At 48.3% G+C, this 19,626-nt stretch overlaps 2 protein-coding genes across 6 annotated transcripts in view; one reads left to right on the top strand and one right to left on the bottom strand.

Annotated features, from left to right (window-relative positions):
• The window catches only part of SYT11 (synaptotagmin 11), a 28,769-nt gene extending 20,297 nt beyond the window's left edge, over positions 1-8,472 (bottom strand). For 2 of the 3 annotated variants that reach the window (XM_079958237.1, XM_079958236.1), the window contains exon 1: positions 8,272-8,471. In XM_079958237.1, coding sequence (XP_079814363.1) covers positions 8,272-8,305 — 34 coding nt within the window. In that variant the 5' untranslated portion in view covers positions 8,306-8,471. Of the gene's footprint in view, positions 1-8,271 lie in introns of all 3 variants that reach the window. The other variant, XM_079958238.1, reaches the window with a different exon arrangement.
• A 4,464-nt stretch (positions 8,473-12,936) lies between these two features.
• GON4L (gon-4 like) overlaps positions 12,937-19,626 on the top strand; it is a 42,448-nt gene continuing 35,758 nt past the window's right edge. For 2 of the 3 annotated variants that reach the window (XM_079957880.1, XM_079957881.1), the window contains exons 1-4: positions 12,937-13,082; positions 15,896-16,394; positions 17,540-17,680; positions 18,838-19,025. In XM_079957880.1, coding sequence (XP_079814006.1) covers positions 12,954-13,082; positions 15,896-16,394; positions 17,540-17,680; positions 18,838-19,025 — 957 coding nt within the window. In that variant the 5' untranslated portion in view covers positions 12,937-12,953. The remainder of the gene's footprint in view (positions 13,083-15,895; positions 16,395-17,539; positions 17,681-18,837; positions 19,026-19,626) is intronic. The other variant, XM_079957882.1, reaches the window with a different exon arrangement.

The following is a 19,626-nucleotide window of genomic DNA, read 5'->3' as shown; positions in this document are numbered from 1 at the left end:
AACTCATAACACACAAAAGGGTGACCTCAGCTGTGCTGATGACATCACCCAGATTAACTCAGTGCCTCTTGTTTGTTGGAGAGAACAGAAAGGCCCGGTTATTGCAAGGCACGGCAAAGCAAGCCTGGAACTGATGCGGGGTGTGATTTATTTATTTTTCCTGTGGAAATGATTTGGAATTCTTTTCCCCAGTGCTTTCATTTCCCTCCGATTCCTGCCCACCCCCTCGCCCCTGGCATTTAATAAATTCATCAGTAACAACGAACAGGAGCCAGCTGTGAATATATTAGGCAAGCTTAGCAGTTTCCAAGCCTCCCCCCCAAAACTATTTACTAAAGTATGGTGAATATGCTAAATTAGTTCACTCTCTAAGGCGTTCAAAAAAATTCCTGTGCGAACGACCCTAATTTGCAAGGAGTGGGGGGTAGAAATTCCAGAAAATACAGCCTGGTGCAAGAGGACACCCCCTTTTAAAACAAAGCCAAAATCATTAAGAGTAGACAGCAGGCAGCTGAAAAATAATTAGGGGACACTTTATCTCCCTAGACGGGACGCAGGTGGCGCTGTGGGTTAAAGCCTCAGCGCCTAGGACTTGCCGATCGAAAGGTCGGCGGTTCGAATCCCTGCGGCGGGGTGCGCTCCCGCTGCTCGGTCCCAGCGCCTGCCAACCTAGCAGTTCGAAAGCACCTCCGGGTGCAAGTAGATAAATAGGGACCGCTTACCAGCGGGAAGGTAAACGGCGTTTCCGTGTGCGGCTCTGGCTCGCCAGAGCAGCGATGTCACGCTGGCCACGTGACCCGGAAGTGTCTCCGGACAGCGCTGGCCCGTGGCCTCTTAAGTGAGATGGGCGCACAACCCCAGAGTCTGTCAAGACTGGCCCGTATGGGCAGGGGTACCTTTACCTTTACCTTTTTTATCTCCCTAGAACAGGGGTCGCCACTGGAAGGGCTGTAGCTCAGTGGCAGAACATAAGCTGTGTATGCAGAAGGGTCCTGGGATTGATCCTGGCACCTCTAGGTTGAGTTGGGAGATGCCCTCACCTGAAACCTTGAATCGCTAAATTTCAGGCTTTGCATAATCAGTTTTTTTTTAAAAAAATAAAGGAAACATGGAAAACAGAGTCCAAAACAAACACTGTCGTTCCAAAGTGGCAAAAATATACTTAATGGCTGCTGCACAGTTATTAGTCACACTGTGTTTGTAAATCTGTGCAGAAATCACTATATAGTTTTTCATATATGCTAAAAGGTCATGTTTCATTTAGAAGGCATTTCATATGCAAATAGACTTATTGCTACATGCTTTCCTTAAGACTGTTAGATTTAGTTGCAGCATTGCCTATGTCCTGGCATATAATGCAGATGTGGGAGTTTAATATTTCTACTTCCATTTTCCTTATTGCATAAGGACAGAGTATTAAACTAATGTGAATAAATTATAAGGAGGTATTTCATCTCTTACTTTGTCATTCCAGAATTGAATGAACTTGTTTTTGTAATGATTATATGCCAAGTTCCTTTCGTATGCTAGTCTTATAATCCACATGCTTTCCTCAGCCAGTTTATGGGTATTGTGGGGATTTTTATTTTTCCATCGTTGAGCTATGCGTAGTTTCGCTATTGTTACTAATTGTAAATTGCGATTTATAACTATTTACGGGGAGTTAGGGGAGGGGTAGTGCCTCTGGTGGGGGACATGCTGTGCTCTTTCTGGGCTAGCTTGTCCACCTTTGGTCCCTACCCTGCACTCAGCTCTCACCTGTGGCTCCCAGGAGCTATCAGCATGTGACAGCAGCCACACCTTGGGATGGGCTTCAACCAGCCAGCTAAACCAGGTGAAAGTAGCCGATGGGTCACAAGCCCTCGGTGAGTTAGAGGCTTTCCCTGCATGTGAAGACAGTCTCTTGTGGATTGAGAGGACAAGACCAAGCGTGCGTCCAACGGTCAGGAAGGCAGTTTCTGCAGGTGCTATAGAGGAAAGTGAGGGGCAGATGGGACTCATCCCCCTGGGAAGGTAGCCCATCTAGGACTGGGGTCAGCAAACTTTTTCAGCAGGGGGCCAATCCACTGTCCCTCAGACCTTGTGGGGGGCCGGACTATATTTTGGAAGGGGGAAAAAAAAAGAACAAATTCCTATGCCGCACAAATAACCCAGAGACGCATTTTAAATAAAAGCACACATTCTACTCATGTAAAAACACACTGATTCCTGGACCGTCCACGGGCCAGATTTAGAAGGCGATTGGGCTGGATTCGGCCCCCGGGCCTTAGTTTGCCTACCCATGATCTAGGAGAAGGAAACCTCTGTTCCTAAACCTCCGCTTTCTTTTGGGATATCTTCGGGCAGAGAAAAGACTAGGGAGTAAATCCTACACAAACTGGGACTGAAGTCCCTAAGACGGTTGGATGGCGCCTTGTTCGCCTCCTACCCTGCACTCAGCTCTCACCAGCCAGTGTGGTGTAGTGGTTAGAGCGGTGGACTCGTAATCTGGTGAACTGGGTTCGATTCCCCGCTCCTCCACATGCAGCTGCTGGGTGACCTTGGGCCAGTCACACTTCTCTGAAGTCTCTCAGCCCCACTCACCCCACAGAGTGTTTGTTGTGGGAGAGGAAGGGAAAGGAGAATGTTAGCTGCTTTGAGACTCCTTTGGGTAGTGATAAAGCGGGATATCAAATCCAAACTCCTCTTCTGGCAACTCCTACACCCAAGCTGGTGCCAAACGTCTTGCTCTGCTTTCCTTTGGACCACATCAGCAAGGCAGAGGGGGGGGCTTTGTCATCTGGGCAGCCCAGGACCGCCATACACACTGCCCAGGTTTGCACCCCGGGGAGGTCTGCTAATGCAGAAGTTCGACTTCACCCCCGGAGGCACACTCCATTACATCTCAAGACAGATGGATGCAGGCAACCGTATTTATAACGTCAGATCAAAGCATGCATATCAGGAAATTTTTCAGGTTCCTCAATAGTTCATAACCCTCAAGACTGAACTTTTGCAGACCTTGAGATGTAGATACTGCTCTCTTTTGCATGGGTAGTGCCATTTTGGCTACATGAAGAATAGGCACTCACAGCCTATTGGCAATAGAGGGAATGATGATAAATAATGTGTATGCACGTGCATATGTGTATATATATATATGGCTTGGGCCCAGGTTACCCGAAGGACAGTATCGCCCTGTATGAACCTGCCTGGGTGCTAAGGTTCTCTGGTGAGCACCTCACAGTTCCCATCAACATCACAGTTGGTGGTGACACGAGACAGAGACTTTTCTGTGTCTGCACCCATATTGTAGAATTCCCTCCCAAGAAAGGATAGGCTGGCTCACTCCTTGTTATCTTTCTGCTGGCAAGCTAAGACCTCCCTGTTCTGACAACCCAAGTGCAGATGATGATGAGCATTGGGCAATCGGCATTTTAACATTGGCTCTAAACGCGTTTTATATTGCATTTTAATTTATTGTTTCTAACTAATTTTCATTGCTTTGTATTTTATAATGACGTTTTCAAGATTTTGTAAGCCTTCTTGAATCCCAGCTTGGGAGAAAGGTGGGATATAATTACATTAAGCAAGCAAACAAGCAAGCACACTCACTCACACAAATCTGCATTCAAGAACAGTGCTCACAAAAACCCAGAAGCTCCCTAATACCACATTCACTTGAACAAACCCTTGCAGCCCTTACGGCAACACGTCACAGATGGAAACACGAACGATCTTGTGTGCATTCTATAATTCTATGTGATTTTGTTATCACCCCCTTATTCTCAGCGTATCTCTCACTCCCTGACACCGCTCCCCCCCCCCCCGCATACACACTCCCAAACTGCATCTTCTTCAAGTCTCTTCGCTGCTTTTATCATAACAATTTGCATTTTGTTTCCACACACACACAAACCCCAACCCAACCCGGCACACTTAAGAAAGCTTAAACGGAATACTTAGCTTCACAATGGATCTGGTTGTACTTTGCTCAGAACAGCTGCAATTGCAACACATTCAGCAGCCTTCACTATCTGGGTGGGCAGCTACAGTTGCTGACATTTTGTCTCCGTGCATGAACATTAGAATTAAAACACATCTGTGCCTCAACATCCTGTACAATCAGAGATAAAACTTCTAGAAACCCAGTATTTTCCCCAAAATGCAAAATAAGGACAGCATTATTATTATTATTATTATTATTATTATTAGACAGTTACCAGAAATTATGGGCTGTCCCTGATATATAAGGCCTGTTGGAATGCATTCTGCCAATATTGTCAGACTATTGGTCCATCTTGGCTCTGAGCTGTCTAGCACTAACTGGCAACAGCTCTTCAGAATTTTCATTAGCGGACAGTTCCCAGCCCTAACTGGAAATGTTGAGGAATGAGTCTGGAACCTTCAAAACAGGTGCTCCACCACTGACCTATGCAGTTCCCTTCTTTTGAAAACTGGCCAAAGCCTGAGCATCTTTTCAGAACTGGGGATAGATTTTGGTGGCTGAGTAGGGTTGGGCAGCAGCATTTGTTTGCACCTTCTGTATACGTAATCAAACCATGCACATGATCCTTTTTAATTTTTTTTTAAGGCAAACATATTAGCCTGTGGAACAAGGAGCAGCTAAAACTGCAGACCCTCTAGGTGTCTCTATTTTCCAGGAACAGTCCTGGATTTACAGAAGCTGTCCTGGTTTCTGATATGATCCTGGAATGTTTCGCTTTTCCTCAGGATGTCCCTGTTTTCATTGGAAAAATGTTGGAGAGTGTGGACTTATGTTACCCCCTGAGCCAAGGAGATAAGTAACTATACAACCTTTAGAAGACATCTGAAAGCAGCCTTGGTACAGTATAGGGAAATTTTAAAATGTCTAATGGTTTATTATGTTTTAATATATGTTGGAAGCTGCCCAGAGTGGCTGGGGAAACCATCCCTATTTTTATCAGAGAAATGTTGGAAGTATGCAGTTGTCTAGTGTTGTAATTCCACCATAACAGACACCAGTCTTCCCCTGGGACCCTCCAGATGTTGCTGGACTCCAGCTTCCATCATCCCTGACCACTGGGCCATGCTGGCTGGAGCTAATGGGAACTGAAGTCCAACAATATCTGAAGGGCCCCAGGGTGGAGAAGGCTGTCAGAAGCAATACTGGTTTTCTGTGATTCAGTGGCTATGTGCAATCTTGCACATGCCTACTCAGAAGAATTTCCTGCTGAGTTCAGTGGGACTTACTCCCAGCTAATAAGAAATATGAGTGAAGCCTATATTTCCTTAGGAGGTGTGTGCATGTATGTGCATGTGCCTGATTGTGTATGTGTTTGCAAGCTGTATGAACAGGGAAAGGACCATAGGTCAGGGGTAGAGCACCTGCATGGAAGCAGAAGGTCCTAGGTATAATCCTCAGCATCTCCAGGTTGGCCTGAGAATTGTCCCCATGCCTGAAACCCTGGAGAGCTGCTGCCAGTCAGTGTTGACAGTACTGAGATCGATGGACAAATGGTGTGACTCTGTACAAGTTAGCTTCCTATGTTCCTGTGAGACAATATTGCAGGGCACCTGACACTCCTGCAGCAATGAATTAAAATGATGGGGTGTAAAACAGAAATATTGAATATACCTGCACTGTAAACATCTGCAAAAAAAAGGAGTCTGGATACTAAACTGCCAACCTCCAAAGCCATCCGCATTTCACAACTCCCATAATAACAATAATAACCCCCCATATGCGTTTTTAAACTCCTCAAACAATATCCTCAGTGACGTATGCACACTCTAATTGGGGACACATACTAACATCTGTCTAATCCAGCTTGCTTCTCTTTCAATCCACTTCAGCCATTCCGTCATTAACAACTGGGGTTGCCTCTCTGCTATCACAATGCACACTTGTACAAGAGGTGGAGACCACGTTCTACATTAGTAACTGCAAGTAACCAGAGCCAGGTGCTTATATTTATTCTGGAAGAACTAAATCCAGAATTTTAGACCCTGTGATTTTTGTTGTTGTCGTCGTTGTTCATGTGACTTAACCGGGCAGAGAGGATGCTATCACTTCTGCATTCTTAGTTAGCTTTGGGGCTGTAGCACAACACAGCCTTCCACCCCAGAGGACAATAAAAGGCTGCACTTTTGGTGATAGAAACATAAATAAACCAGAGGGCTTTAATTAACATAAAACATTCCACACTGGCCTAACAAACGCAGGCAACCTTGATCCTCTCTCTCAGAAATGCCATTGTGTGACAGCAGATGTGTTCAGCATTACATGTGTGCACACTAGAATTAGAACATGAAATAAGCTGAGACTTTTCACTGAATGGCACACAGGCAGATTTTTAATACAAATCAAAGGTCCGCAAATACGCCTGAGGATCCTATTCTATTTACATTTCAGTATATTTGGGGGGGGGTGAATAGCTTTATTTCCCACCCCCTTCTTGCTTTTATATTCATGCTCCTGCCAGAAACTTTGCTGCAACCTGGCAAAGAGGAGCTGCCTAGAGGCCACGCTGATAGTCCCTGTGGCTCGTTATTGCATGGATTGGAGCAGACAGATGCCGAGAGGCAGTTGAAAAAGCCACTGTTGGGTGAATGAGAAGACATCATGATCCCTGGCATAGATGAGAGGCCTCAAACTTCTCCCAGAGGGAACACCCCAGGGAGTCTCAACAATGGAGGTGGGGGCAGCTGCTAGGGTTAGGAAGTGATTTGGTGTCTCTGAGCAAACCCTCAATGGATGGGGTGCAATTATATGGGGTGGCTGGGCCAGGTTACAGGCCATCAGGCTAGGGTCTGTGTGGTTTGCAAGCAACGACTTGAGTGAATTTGGGGGGTGGGGGTGAGGAAACTCCATATTTTGCTTGCTCCACAACCTCTGCAAAAAGGGGGTGGATTGAACAAAGGCTGTTTTCTTGCCCACCCTCCCCTCCAAGCTATCTGGGGGCTGGGGCGCTGCCTGGCCCGGAATAGACATCACGTCATCCTGCCCTCCTCCTAGCCACCACAATGTGCACCTGCTCCCTCCTTCCCTTCCACCCACCTCCAGCCCCCCACAGGAGGAGAGCAGGCCAGAGGGCAACGCCTTGCCGCCTCCCCACCCACCCACCCCACACGTGTCCCTCTAAGCATCTCTTCAAGCATCTGCCCCTGGCACTGACCCAGTCCGCTCCCAAGGCCAGGCACGCCCGTGCAAGGAGAGAGTGGGGGCGGGGAGATGGGAGAGACGGGAAGGGAGAGACGGGGAAGAGCACGCGAAGACGAATGGTGATGGCATTGGGGACTGGAAAGCCCGGAGGAGACCTGGCCCCGGATTTGGGAGCTGTCATGTGCTCCCACCTCCTTACAGGGTGGCTGATGTGAAGATTTCCACACACTGCCCAAATGCTGATGGGGATATTGTGTGTGTGTGTTTGGAAGGGAAGTGGAATACTGAGTGATGCTGGGCATTGCTGGCCGGGCGCGCGGCCGCGTGCGCGTGTTGGCCAATGCTGTCAAAACCCAGACGGAGAAGTGTAGACTGGAGGATTATTATTATTTAAATGAAATTAATGGGAACAAGGGAACCAAAGAGGCGTGGGGAGCAAGCTGGCAATTTGGCCTTCCAGGCTGCAATCCTATAGCCCTCCTCGCTTAGGAGCAATGAACTCAGCGGGACTTCCATGGATCGGATCGCGCAGTCCAAGAGGGTTTCCGTCCCCACAGTGGGGGGGGGGGATCTTTCCCAAACTGCGTGTGGGCTTCTTTGAACGCATTCTTTCTCAGCCACACACAGTCCGAATATCCTAATGTTGCAGCGGGATAGTGGGGGAGGAGGAGAGAGAGATTTCCCCCTGTGGATCAGCGTTGGCGGTCGGTTCGTGAGCTTGCGCCCTGCTAATGCCGCGCGTTATTTGCACGACTGGTGTGCGTGCCAGTAAGGATGTGGAGAACCTGTCACCCCCCAAAAAAACCCCCACCACCCCGGAGATAGAGGCCAGGTGGTCGTGTGACGGTGGCGATGGTGGTGCCTCTTCGACGGCGCAAACAAGGCCCTCTCTGGCTGCTGAGCGCGCTGGTGTTTGTAGATGTGCCAGTTGCCACAAGCAAGGATAGAAGGGGAGGCCGGGGTGGAGGGGTGGGATGCTTGCCAAGGCAAAATTATGGTGGCGGTGGCGGTGAGATCAGGATGCCCAGGAAGGCCCGGTGTTTTGCGCTGGGCAGCGGGTGGAGGAGGGGACGGCCAAGGCAAAGAGAAACGGGGCGGGGGCGGGAGAGGGAATTGCGCAGCAGCCTCCCACGGGCCCCACTCACCGAAGCTGGGGCGGACGCTGGCGATCTCTGCCATGGCGGCGCGCGAATGGAGCGGCGGCGACTGCCCGGTGCGCGCAGGGAGGCCCCTTCAGCGGATGCAGCGGCGGCGCTTCTGCCGCGGCCCTGAGGATGCTCCCGACTCCGAGGGATGCAGAAGCTGGCGACTGGTCCTGATGCAGCGCTAGCTCCGCCCACTTCGAACGATTCCCGGGCGAGGCCACGCCTCCTCCCCCTCCGAAGCGAGCGAGCCAGAGGAAGCCACGCCCCCCGCCGCCCGGCGGTGACTCGGCAGAGCGGCTCGGCTGCTGTCTAGCGGAGAGGGCGGGTCGCTTGCGGGGCTTGTTTGTATCCCGCCGGCAGCCCCGCTTCGCCTCCCGACCTCCGCCCGAGGTTTCTGAGCTGTGTGTAGCGGGGGAGATGCAACCGATGGTTATTCACAGCATAAATGTGGAGAGCCCTTTGCAAAACGTTGGTCTAAAATATTAACGATTATTATGTATTTCCAGGATTTATTCATACGTTTCTGTATTGTGCATTCATGCTGTGGATTGATGACGTTGTACAGGCGGGTCCTCGTCCTGGGATTCCTTTTAGTAGTTGTTAACAGAATATATTAAACTGATTTTAAATTCCTATTTACTGCCCGAGTTGTATTCCTTCTCATTGCTCCTCAAATCCACCTGTTCCACAAGGCCCTTTGCTGATCTACTTATAAGGCAATCCTAGGCATATTTATTCAGAGTAAACCCCATTGAGTTGAATGGGTTTTGCTCTCAGGTAAGTGCGCATAGGATTGGCAGCCTCGCTTGCTGCACAATCCTATGCATGCTTATTCAGCAGTAAATCCCACTGTGTAGAATCTGAACCACCTTGAAATCTAATGATGAAGGGTGGTATGTAACCTAAACAAACAAATTTTACCCCAAACTGTGTCTACTCAGACATAACTCCCACTGAGTTCAATGAAGCTTATTCCCTGGTAAATGGGGTTAGAAACACAGCCTTTGTGTGCACAGAATTGAAACTAGCAGGTATGTTTACTCAGAAGTATAAGTGCATAGGACTTCAGCCTTAATTTTAATTTCCAGATACACTATAACCAAACTATATGTATAATAGCATTTGCTCAGTCTTCTCTCCCTCACCAGCTCTTCTGTGTCTGTATTTTAGATTTTAAGCTGGGGGGGGGGGGGAGGGACTTGCCATCTGCCCGGCCCTTGATTTCCTCCTCATCCACCAACAGTGTTCAGTAGCTGGATATATTTACGTGGCTATGGGCATGGAGAAGGACTGTACCTCAGTGGGTAGAGCACCTGCTTTAAATGCAGAAGGCTCCACGTTCAATCCTCAGCAACTCCACTTTTGGCTGGTAAACACTCCTGTCTAAAACCCTGTAGACTAGAGCTAGATGAAACAATTGTCTTAAGTAATATGAAGGCAGAAACATCACCTTGCCAACAAAGGTCCGTATAGTTAAAGCTATGGTTTTCCGAGTAGTGATGTATGGAAGTGAGAGCTGGACCATAAAGAAGGCTGATTGCCGAAGAATTGATGCTTTTGAATTATGGTGTTGGAGGAGACTCTTGAGAGTCCCATGGACTGCAAGAAGATCAAACCTCTCCATTCTGAAGGAAATCAGCCCTGAGTGCTCACTGGAAGGACAGATCGTGAAGCTGAGGCTCCAGTACTTTAGCCACCTCATGAGAATAGAAGACTCCCTGGAAAAGACTCTGATGTTGGGAAAGATTGAGGGCACAAGGAGAAGGGGACAACAGAGGACGAGATGGATGGACAGTGTTCTCGAAGCTACCAGCATGAGTTTGGCCAAACTGCAGGAGGCAGTGGAAGACAGGAATGCCTGGCATGCTCTGGTCCAGGGGGTCACGAAGAGTCAGACACGACTTAACAACTAAACAACAACAATATAAAGGCAGCTTCCTATGTTCCTAGAAGCTGCACTGCTGCCACTCTGCCTGGCCAGCTGCCCTCACTGAGCCTCGGAACAAGTTTTCCTTGATCATCTAGAAAGACATTATTTCACATTGATACTATATACAAATTATATAATAATAAAGAATGTTGTGTGTGGTTCTCCAATTCCACTTTGGATGCACCCACCACTGGAATATGACCCTTAGAGGACTGGCCAACAGCAAATGAAGCCATCAGGCCAAAACAAGTTAGCTTCCTTTCCTATAATAATTACTGTAATAATGTATAAAATATTGTGTTTTATGCCCCGACCACATTGCTTCTGTCAACTGCCCCTAAACATAACCGCTGCAGAAGTAATTTTATGAAAAATTATTTCACTGACAGCAGTGTTGGTTTTAAGCAACTATTTAACCTGCATATGGAAATTAGATTAGCTTTTACAAACAATGTCATCCCTTCATTGTACTGGATCTAGTTCAGGCTGTGGCTGTATATATACATCATCCACCTAAAGCACAATAGTTCCTTCAAAGAATCCTGGGAACTATAGAATCCCTGGCATCTGCAGGCAGTGTTGGGAAAGATTGCCATCGGAGACTCTTGAGAGGCGATTATCATTTTACAAAGTACTGAGCTATATAGTCTAAAATGGTCTGACTCAGTATAAGTGTGGGATATAGATGCAATTAATCATAATTGTGGGGACACAGGTGGCGCTGTGGGTTAAACCACAGAGCCTAGGACCTGCCAATCGAAAGGTCGGCGGTTCGAATCCCCGCGGCGGGGTGAGCTCCCGTCGTTCGGTCCCAGCCTACCTAGCACTTCAAAAGCACCCCTAAGTGCAAGTAGATAAATATGGACCGCTTTCTAGCGGGAAGGTAAACGGCGTTTCCGTGTGTGGCGCTGGTGCTGGCTCGCCAGATGCAGCTTAGTCACGCTGGCCACGTGACCCGGAAGTGTCTTCGGACGGCGCCGGCTCCCAGCCTCTTGAGCGAGATGAGCGTGCAACCCTAGAGTCAGTCACGACTGGCCCTGATGGGCAGGGGTACCTTTACCTTAATCATAATTGTAATACTGTATTAAGTGCAGTTTGCCGTGCATTACAGAGGCGCTTGAAACACGGCAAAATTCTCGTGTTCTCCCCACCTGCTCCAAAATTCAATATGCTACAGTTGTCTATGTTCTTTTGGGGGATGCATAATAATTAAATTGTATCCTGAGTCATCCTTTTGCCTTAGGCTTGTTTATTGGGCCCTATTGTCATTGCAGATCATAGTGTTCAGCTGCAGTTTGGAAGCTCCTCTGAATTTCTGATGGCTTGTGAGGGGAGAGCATGCAAAATACACATTTTCTAGTTGCAGCCCTGCTCTGCATGCCCAAATGTTTTTGCCTGGCTGGAATGTGCCCTTTAGGGTTGCCATATGTCTGGACACAGCTGGAATACTGCGGTCAGCAGCAGTGTCCAGGTGGAAATTGCAAAATGTCTGGGAAAATCCGGATGCATGGCAACCCATGTCGGCAGTGTCGTTTTGGGCGATAGACCTTCGAAATAGCTCAAAAAATAGCTTCATTTCTTTTTAGCAACTTTGGCCCATAAAAAAGCTCAACAAATTTTGTGTCTGGATTTTGAAATATGACAACCCTAGTCTGATCTCTAAAAATGCCTCATGCGTGTCTCTATGGAGGATAGAGAAACATGAATGATTGCACAAGCTAACCTACTATACAAAGGTAAAATATACAAGCTTCCTTCTGCCACATGCCAGTGGTGGGTGGTTAGAGAGACAAAAGTGGCTGGAGCTGTTAATGTAAATTTTCCCTTTTGTACAGTACGCTAGTTTCTACCCACACCCCTCTCTTCTATACAGGGAAGGAAGAGACATGATGAGAGTTTGAGGACACATTCCAACCAGGCAAAAACACTCAAGGAGGGTATGAACCAGGACAGGTGAGAACAGATAGGTGCACTTGGCCTGGGGAATGAGGTAATGTTGCAACAGTTGCTTGCTCTTTAATTATAGTTTTAATGTGTGTCATTACAGTGAACTGGGTTGAGCTTCTTTTAAAATGGTATCTTAAATAAAATCATAAAACCTTTTAAAAATTCTCTTTTTAAATTTCTGTTCTGTTGTTTTTTTTTAATGGTGTCTTACTCTACCTTCAGCTATGAATTATTTTTGTTGCTGAAAACAAGCCTGGATTTTTTTATTTTTATCTTTACTGAAGAGCAGTACAGAAATGTCTTAAACAGAAAACCAACAGATTTCCCCAAGGCTAAATGTCACCTTCTGTTTACTGGATTCTGGAAAATAAATAATGGTTAAAAATATTAACAGTAAAAACAATGACACCATTGTGACGTCACGCAACATTAAATCAGTCGAGTGTGACATCACGGGGCCAGCGGACCGCCAAGTTCTCCTTTTCGCTAATTATGCGTTCTCCCGCCCCCTGAAAGTCACGTGCCGGCAACTTCGCGCTCGAGACGCGCAAACATGGCGGTTCCTCGGGCGCCGTGGCCTCAACAAAGATGGCGGCGTTAGCCTCCCCATCCTCCCGTCTGTGTATTTCATTCACATTTCTCCCCCTACTCCCACATATCAGCGCCGCTCCTCCCCTCGCACCCCCTTTCGCCATTTCAAACAACCGCGGCTCTACTTCTGAACCATAAACCAGTTTGCTCCAGGGGGGGGGGGGGGGAAGGCCAGGAAGAAACATGGCGGCGCAGGACTCCGCTGAGTCTGGGCATGCGCTGGGATGGTCCTTTCCGGTTGCGCCACTTCCGCTTCCGTTTTGAGGAAGCGGGGATCTGGATTGGAAAATGGCAAAGCGGCGGCTGCCCTGCGGGGCGGAGGACGCGGCGGAGGGAGAGCGCGGTCAGTCTGCGCGCTGGGCTGGAGGGGCGGGGAGGGAAGGGGCAGGTGGGGGGGGGCGGTGCTGAGGGGGCAGGAGAGGCCCAGTGGGCGGCGGAGGCAGAAGCCGCTGCCCCTCCCCGCCCACCTTCCCCTCCGGAGCCCCGGCTGGGCTTCCCTGGGGCGCCTCTCCGCCTCCCCTGCGGAGCTCTGCCCGTCCCCACACAGGGAGGCTGAGGCGCGGCCGCTTCTCCTGCAGGAGGGAAGGGCGGTGGGGGCCGGCGGGGGAAGGGGGCTGGGACTCCCGTATAAGCTAAATAAGCTGTAACTTAGGGCTCCACTCTATTGGGGGGCCCCCAAAAAATTGAAGGGAAAAAACAAGGATGTACATTTCCAAAATATAACATAAAATACATAAAATAAAACCTACATACAGCAACAGTAGCAAATGGCTTTAGATACCTATTAGGTCCATAAATTACTATATAGCATATATCCAACACAAAAAACAGCGACAATTTGTTGTTGACAAAGGACAGCTGGACATATGAAGGGCCCCATTATCTTCAGTAGTTTCGGGCCTCATCAAACCTAAATCCGGCCCTGGCTGGGAACAAGCATGAAGCAAGCAGCAGTCTCGCTCGGGTGCCTCAGAAACAAAGTTTTCAGGCGCTTTGGGTCTCCAAGGAATGTGTCTGGGTCTCTAAGGCATGCGTCCGGAAAGGGAAGGGTGGGGAAGGGAAGGGTGTCTGTGCACAGAAGGTCCCTAGTTCCATCCCCAGTGGCATCTTGCAGGAAACTCACGGGAGAGCTTCTGCTGCCAGTCAGGGTAGACAGTGCTGCTGGGCTCCTGGACCAAGGCATAAGGCAGCTTCCTAATAGAGTCTTTGAAATATCTGCTTGATGCAGAGTTAGCTCAGCTGGAGAGCATATGGTGGATTTTTAAAATGCACTTTCGTAGGATGTGTTTCAGTAGGAGATACAGAATGATATAGAGGCACACCTTGGAGTTATGGCGGGTTCGGTTGCGGGCCACTGCAGTCAGTGTTGGAAACACCCGTGGGGTTCTGGCGCATTTTGCGACAGGGAATCTCATTAGTCCAAGGAATTTTGGAGCTGTGCCTAAGGTTCCAGATTAAAACTGCAGAGTGGAAGGAAAGGAGGACCTTTTTCCGCCTCCCCACTTGTAGCTACTCTCTGAAGACTGGAGAAGAGACCCTCTTAAGAATGTTAGGGGAGTGGGCAGGGGAAGGACAAGACCATGTGAAAAATGAACATAATATTTTAGCTGCAGTTCATTTTCAGCTTTGTATTCTTGTTATAAAAAAGCACACCTACACAGTTCGTCATTGCGCCCATAACCTGGGTTTAAGGTGCCATTTAGCTCCTAGCTTTCGTATCTCAGTTTCTAACACTGACTGCAATAAGTCATACACATTTTTTTGTTTCCCAGTGTATATAAAAGTTATATTTACACATTAGTATAGTCTATTAAGCCAGACCTCTCTGGCTGCAGGGGCAGGAGGGGTAAAAACCTGACTCCAGCAGCTCTACTCCTGTGGCCAGAAGGGGGCGGGGAGTGGCTTTCTTCCCCTGGAAGCTGCTAGGTCTCGGGGGGGGGGGGGGGTTACTTCCCATGCTGACTCTGCCATGAACTCGCTGGTAGGTGGCAGAGGTTTAGGTTGGCAACCATTTCAGGCTCAAACACTCCCTACCCATCTAGGGTAAATTATTGAGCTACTGTAGATTGTTGTACAAGTTACAGTGGACGCTCGGGTTGCGAACATGATCTGTGCAGGAGGCACATTCGCAATCTACAGTGCCGCGATTTGGCGCTTCTGCGCAAAGTGCAATTTAGTGTTTCTGCGCATGCATGAACGCCAAAACCCGGAAGTAACCCGTTCTGGTACTCCCGGGTTCGGTGTGGTGCACAACTTAAAAATGCGCAACCTGAAAGTGTCTGTAACCCGAGGTATGACTGTATTGGGTTGTATGCAACCTTAGTCCTCAGAATTGCCTGAATGAAATTGATAGGCATGTCTAACTTAGGTCCATTAATTTCAGTAGGTCCATTTGGAGTTGGGCTAACATTGGATACAGCCTGCTGAGATAACATGTGAAAAACTCTGAATACATAAGAAGAGCCTGTTGCATCAGGCCACTTGCCTATCTCGTTCAGCATCCTGTTCTCAAAGAGGCTGACTAGATGACTGTGGGAAACCTGCAGGCTGGACATAAGCACAATAGTAGTCTGCCCACCTGCAATTCCCCTAAACTGGTATTCAAAGGCATCCTGCCTCTGACAGTGGAGGTAGAACAAGGCTGCTGTGGCTACTAGCTGCTGATAGCCTTGGATTTATCTACTCCTTTTTTAAAGCCATCCAGCTTGGTCGCTATCACTGCCTCCTCTGGGAGAGAGCTCCATCGTTCTATCTGGTTGGCCACTGTGAGAACAAGATTCTCAGAGTTGGTGGGTGCCTCTGATGTTGCTATGGTTAACAGCTAGCCTATCTGGCCAAAGTCACGGGAAGCCAGGGGGACTGTTGCTCAGGAAGCAGCCCACCCTGATCTGGAAGTAAGTTGTCAGTTCTGGATTTAAAATGAGCCTTGAAGACCCATTTGTTTTAAAGTGCTTTTAGTTGACAACCTATGTACCTTGTGGTCTAGCTGGTTTAAAATTGCGTTATTAGTGGCTTCATCAATTTTGGGGATTACTTGGCTTTCCAGATGGGGAATGTTTGGAACCAGAGAGATTTCCGAAGCAGTCTTCAAGGGCAGCCTTGCATACAGTGTATTTCAGTAATCTAACCAATGAGTTCACATCTCTGTCTTTGCAGAGTGACCACAGGAGAGCTGTAGCTCGGATGTCTCTCTCGCCGAAGATGCTGCCGTGCAAGAAGAGAAGAGCCATCATGGCAGATTCTGAGGAGGTGGAGAAGGAGGAGGATATGCAGCCTGTTTCAATGGAGACCACTGCCTCAGGTGCGATCAACCAGCTCTGTGGCCTGGTGCCGCAGGGGCAGGACAATGCTGCTTTGACTGAAGGGAGAGGTCCCTACATCTTGCCTGCCAACACGCCTGCCTGTTCATCTCCCCCTGCTTTGCCCATGCCTCTGTCTTTTTTGGGAGATGCTGGCGGTGAAGCAGCGAAGAGCATTGTGCTTCCATCTAGAGACTCCATGCAGAAAGGCTGGCCGGAATTGTCTGAGGCCTCTTTGAGGGGTGGGAATGTCCTGGCTAAGGCAGAGCTGGATCTCTGCCCAGAGCGAGCCAGAGAGCTCCAGGACGCATCACCTGAGCTGCTTGTGGATAAGGAGCAGAAGCCCAAGTCAGAAGGTAAGCTAGTGGTCTGTGCTGAAGGGGAGCAAAACGTGATGGGAATAATGCTGCGAGGTAGGTTAGGCTGCTGGGACGTGGGTGGCGCTGTGGGTTAAACCACAGAGCCTAGGACTTGCTAATCAGAAGGTCGGCGGTTCGAATCCCCGCCACGGTGTGAGCTCCCGTTGTTCAGTTCCTGCTGCTGCCAACCTAGCAGTTCAAAAGCACGTTAAAGTGCAAGTAGATAAATAGGTACCACTCTGGCGGGAAGGTAAACGGCATTTCCGTGTGCTGCTCTGGTTCGCCAGAAGCGGCTTAGTCATGCTGGCCACATGACCCGGAAGCTGTACACCGGCACCCTCGGCCAATAAAGAGAGATGAGCGCTGCAACCCCAGAGTCGGCCACCACTGGACCTAATGGTCAGGGGTTCCTTTACCTTTAGGTTAGGCTGAGGTCACCCAGTGAGCTTCATGGCCAAGTGGGGATTTGAATCCTTGTCTCCCAGGCCCTGATTTGAAACTCTTTAATTGCTACACCATCAGTGGCTCAGTTAGGCATTAGTTCAGGCTTCCTCAAACTTGGCCCTCCAGATGTTTTTGGCCTACAACTCCCATGATCCCTAGCTAGCAGGATCAATGGTCAGGGATAATGGGAATTGTAGTCTCAAAACATCTGGAGGGCTGAGTTTGAAGAAGCCTGTGATTAGTTAATGCCCCCAAAGGTTCGTTGAGGCTGAATTAAGCTTGCCCTGTTAGAAATACAATGCGGTTTCAACTGTTGTTGATAGCTTGGATAAGGACTGCAAAATCTTAGAGAAGCAGGGGTTTCCCTGTTATGGATGATCAGTGGCTAAGAAAAGAATCTGAGCAAAATTAAATGTTATAAAAGTAGAAGTGGAAAGGAAGAGCCCCAGTCATTCAGAGGTTTCCGGTGAAATTGGTGACTTTGTTTTGTAACAGAATAAAAACACAGTTGATGAGACGACAATGGATGTTCCTGGTGCGATATAAACAGATGGTATTCATTTAAAACAGGATACTTGATATAGTATGTGATCAGACCTTATATGGTTTGAAGATGCTTTGTGATTAGAGTATTTTATGTGAATGCACATATGCACAAGCAGTAGGTTTTCATTGCATCGTAGATCTCTTGTTTCCAGCTGCTACCATTTCTCTGAAGCCAGAGCCTGAATGGGATGTGGGGTATCCTCCCCTGAAAGCCCCAAAGGCCGCACAGGGAGCCGAATTGCTCCAGGAAGTCAAGGAGGAAGCTGAGGAGACGGGGCTGTTCATCCCAGTAGGTGAGTATTGCATGCCTATAAAGTGGATAACAGAACAAAGGCATCTTTTTTGAAGTTTTGCCCTGTTTGAGGCACAGCAAGCAGATACTGAAGGCTGGGGGATCTGTAACCCCTGATGAATAGCAGGGATGGGTGACCCTCTTCCACCCCCCCCCCCCCACAAAATACTGCTGGCCCCATCAACCCCAGGGATGATGGGAGTCATAGCTGAGCATCAAATGGAGGGCCAGAGGTTCTCTGGCCCTGGCATGCAGCTTCAGGCATCTGTTGTTGAACAGATGATTTAAACATTTCTAGGCAAGTGCTGCTATGAAGTCATTCTTTCATAGTGATCATTTGCAGAAGTGACTCAGAACTGGGCTGCTTGATCACACCAAAAGCCCACCTAGTCCAGCATCCTGTTGTCACAGTGGCCAACAAACTGCCCCAACAGGGAGCGTGCAACAACCCCTCCCCCCACTTGTGTGGAATAGTTAGCAATGGAGCTTTGCTCCTCTTGGATTATCAAACTACTGTACATTCCCTCCTCTAATTTTTGTCCTGGGTAAATTTGCAGGAACCATTATTAAAGCTAGTATTTTTAAGCACATGGAAGAACAAGCCATGTTGAGGAAGAATCAGCATGGTTTCTGCAATGAGAGGTATTGCCTCACTACAGTATAGCCTTCTATAATTTTTGTGTGTGTCCCAGTAAACACATGGACAGGGGTGATCTGATAGACACGAGAGCTTGCATCCAATGCTAGTCACTCAGACCCATTGAAATTAATGGGCATCACTAACTTACCGGTATATCTGTTAATTCCAAAGGAGCTGAGGTTCTGACCTCCTCCAGTTCATCCTTGCAACCTCCTTGCAAGACAGGGTAGACTTCATTTGATTTATTATATTTTTATCCTGCTCTATTTCACGTGAATCCCAAAGTGGCTTGCAAAAAATAAATAACAATAACATAATGGAACGTAATAGAACATCACAAATACAGCGTAAGTTGCGTAGAACAATTAACAAATCACCAGCGAAACAATTTCAATCTGCAAAACACTTTTAAGATCGCCTGTTGAACTTCCTGGCTGAGCCTGGATTCAGAGACAGCTGCTTAATGACTGCTGTGGTTTGATACCCTGCCTGCTCTTTCCCCTGTTTTTCCTGTCCAGAAGAGCGAGAAGGAGGGAAGAGAAAACGGAGGAAAGCGACTAAACGGAAGCGGGAAGGGAAATGCCAGGAGGAGGAGGAAGGGCCCTTGGCTTGTGACCTCAAGCTGGATGACACTCTCGACCGGACTTTGGAAGACGGGGCAAAGCAGCACAACCTGACAGCTGTCAACGTGCGAAACATCCTCCACGTGAGTGTGAAGGTGGCGGCGGCTGTGTGGATAGGGATGCAAATAAACACCTGGTGATGGCACCGCTGATCTTGCTGATCACAGCCTTGAGAATGAGGCAGGGCCTCGCACGAGGTGGTTTCCCTTTCTCCCTCGGAAATCGCCTATGGTCGCTGTGGCGTTTGCCCTCCTAGGTGACATCATGCTGGGTCATAAGGAAAGGGTTAAATGAGTGTGAAGTGATTGGCAAGTGGGAACCCAAGGGGAGTAGTTAGTGTGGTCAGTCGGGTGTTAGAGAAGGGAGAGGGAGGTTAAGTCTGTGGGTTGGGGTAGTTTGATGTGAGAGAGTGAGAGAATCTGTTAAGAGGAGTCAGATAGACAGTTGGGATAATCAGTTAGAAGTTATTAGGAAGGTATAGGCCAGTAAAGAAACTAAGATTAAGAAAATGACAAGGAAAAATTATCTGAAACCATAAACTTGTTAATGCTTATAAAATAAACTTGTTTATTTGGTTTAATGTTAACAACAGTCTGGACTCCTTGTGTACCCGAGAGAAACGGGTTGGTGGCAGCGGGGAAGCAATCACAGTGGTGGCACAGGGATCAATAGACTGTCAAACGT

The sequence above is a fragment of the Podarcis cretensis genome (assembly GCF_951804945.1).
Source record: "Podarcis cretensis genome assembly, chromosome: 16".
Classification (NCBI taxonomy): domain Eukaryota; kingdom Metazoa; phylum Chordata; class Lepidosauria; order Squamata; family Lacertidae; genus Podarcis; species Podarcis cretensis.
This window is presented reverse-complemented; position numbering and strand designations above follow the sequence as displayed.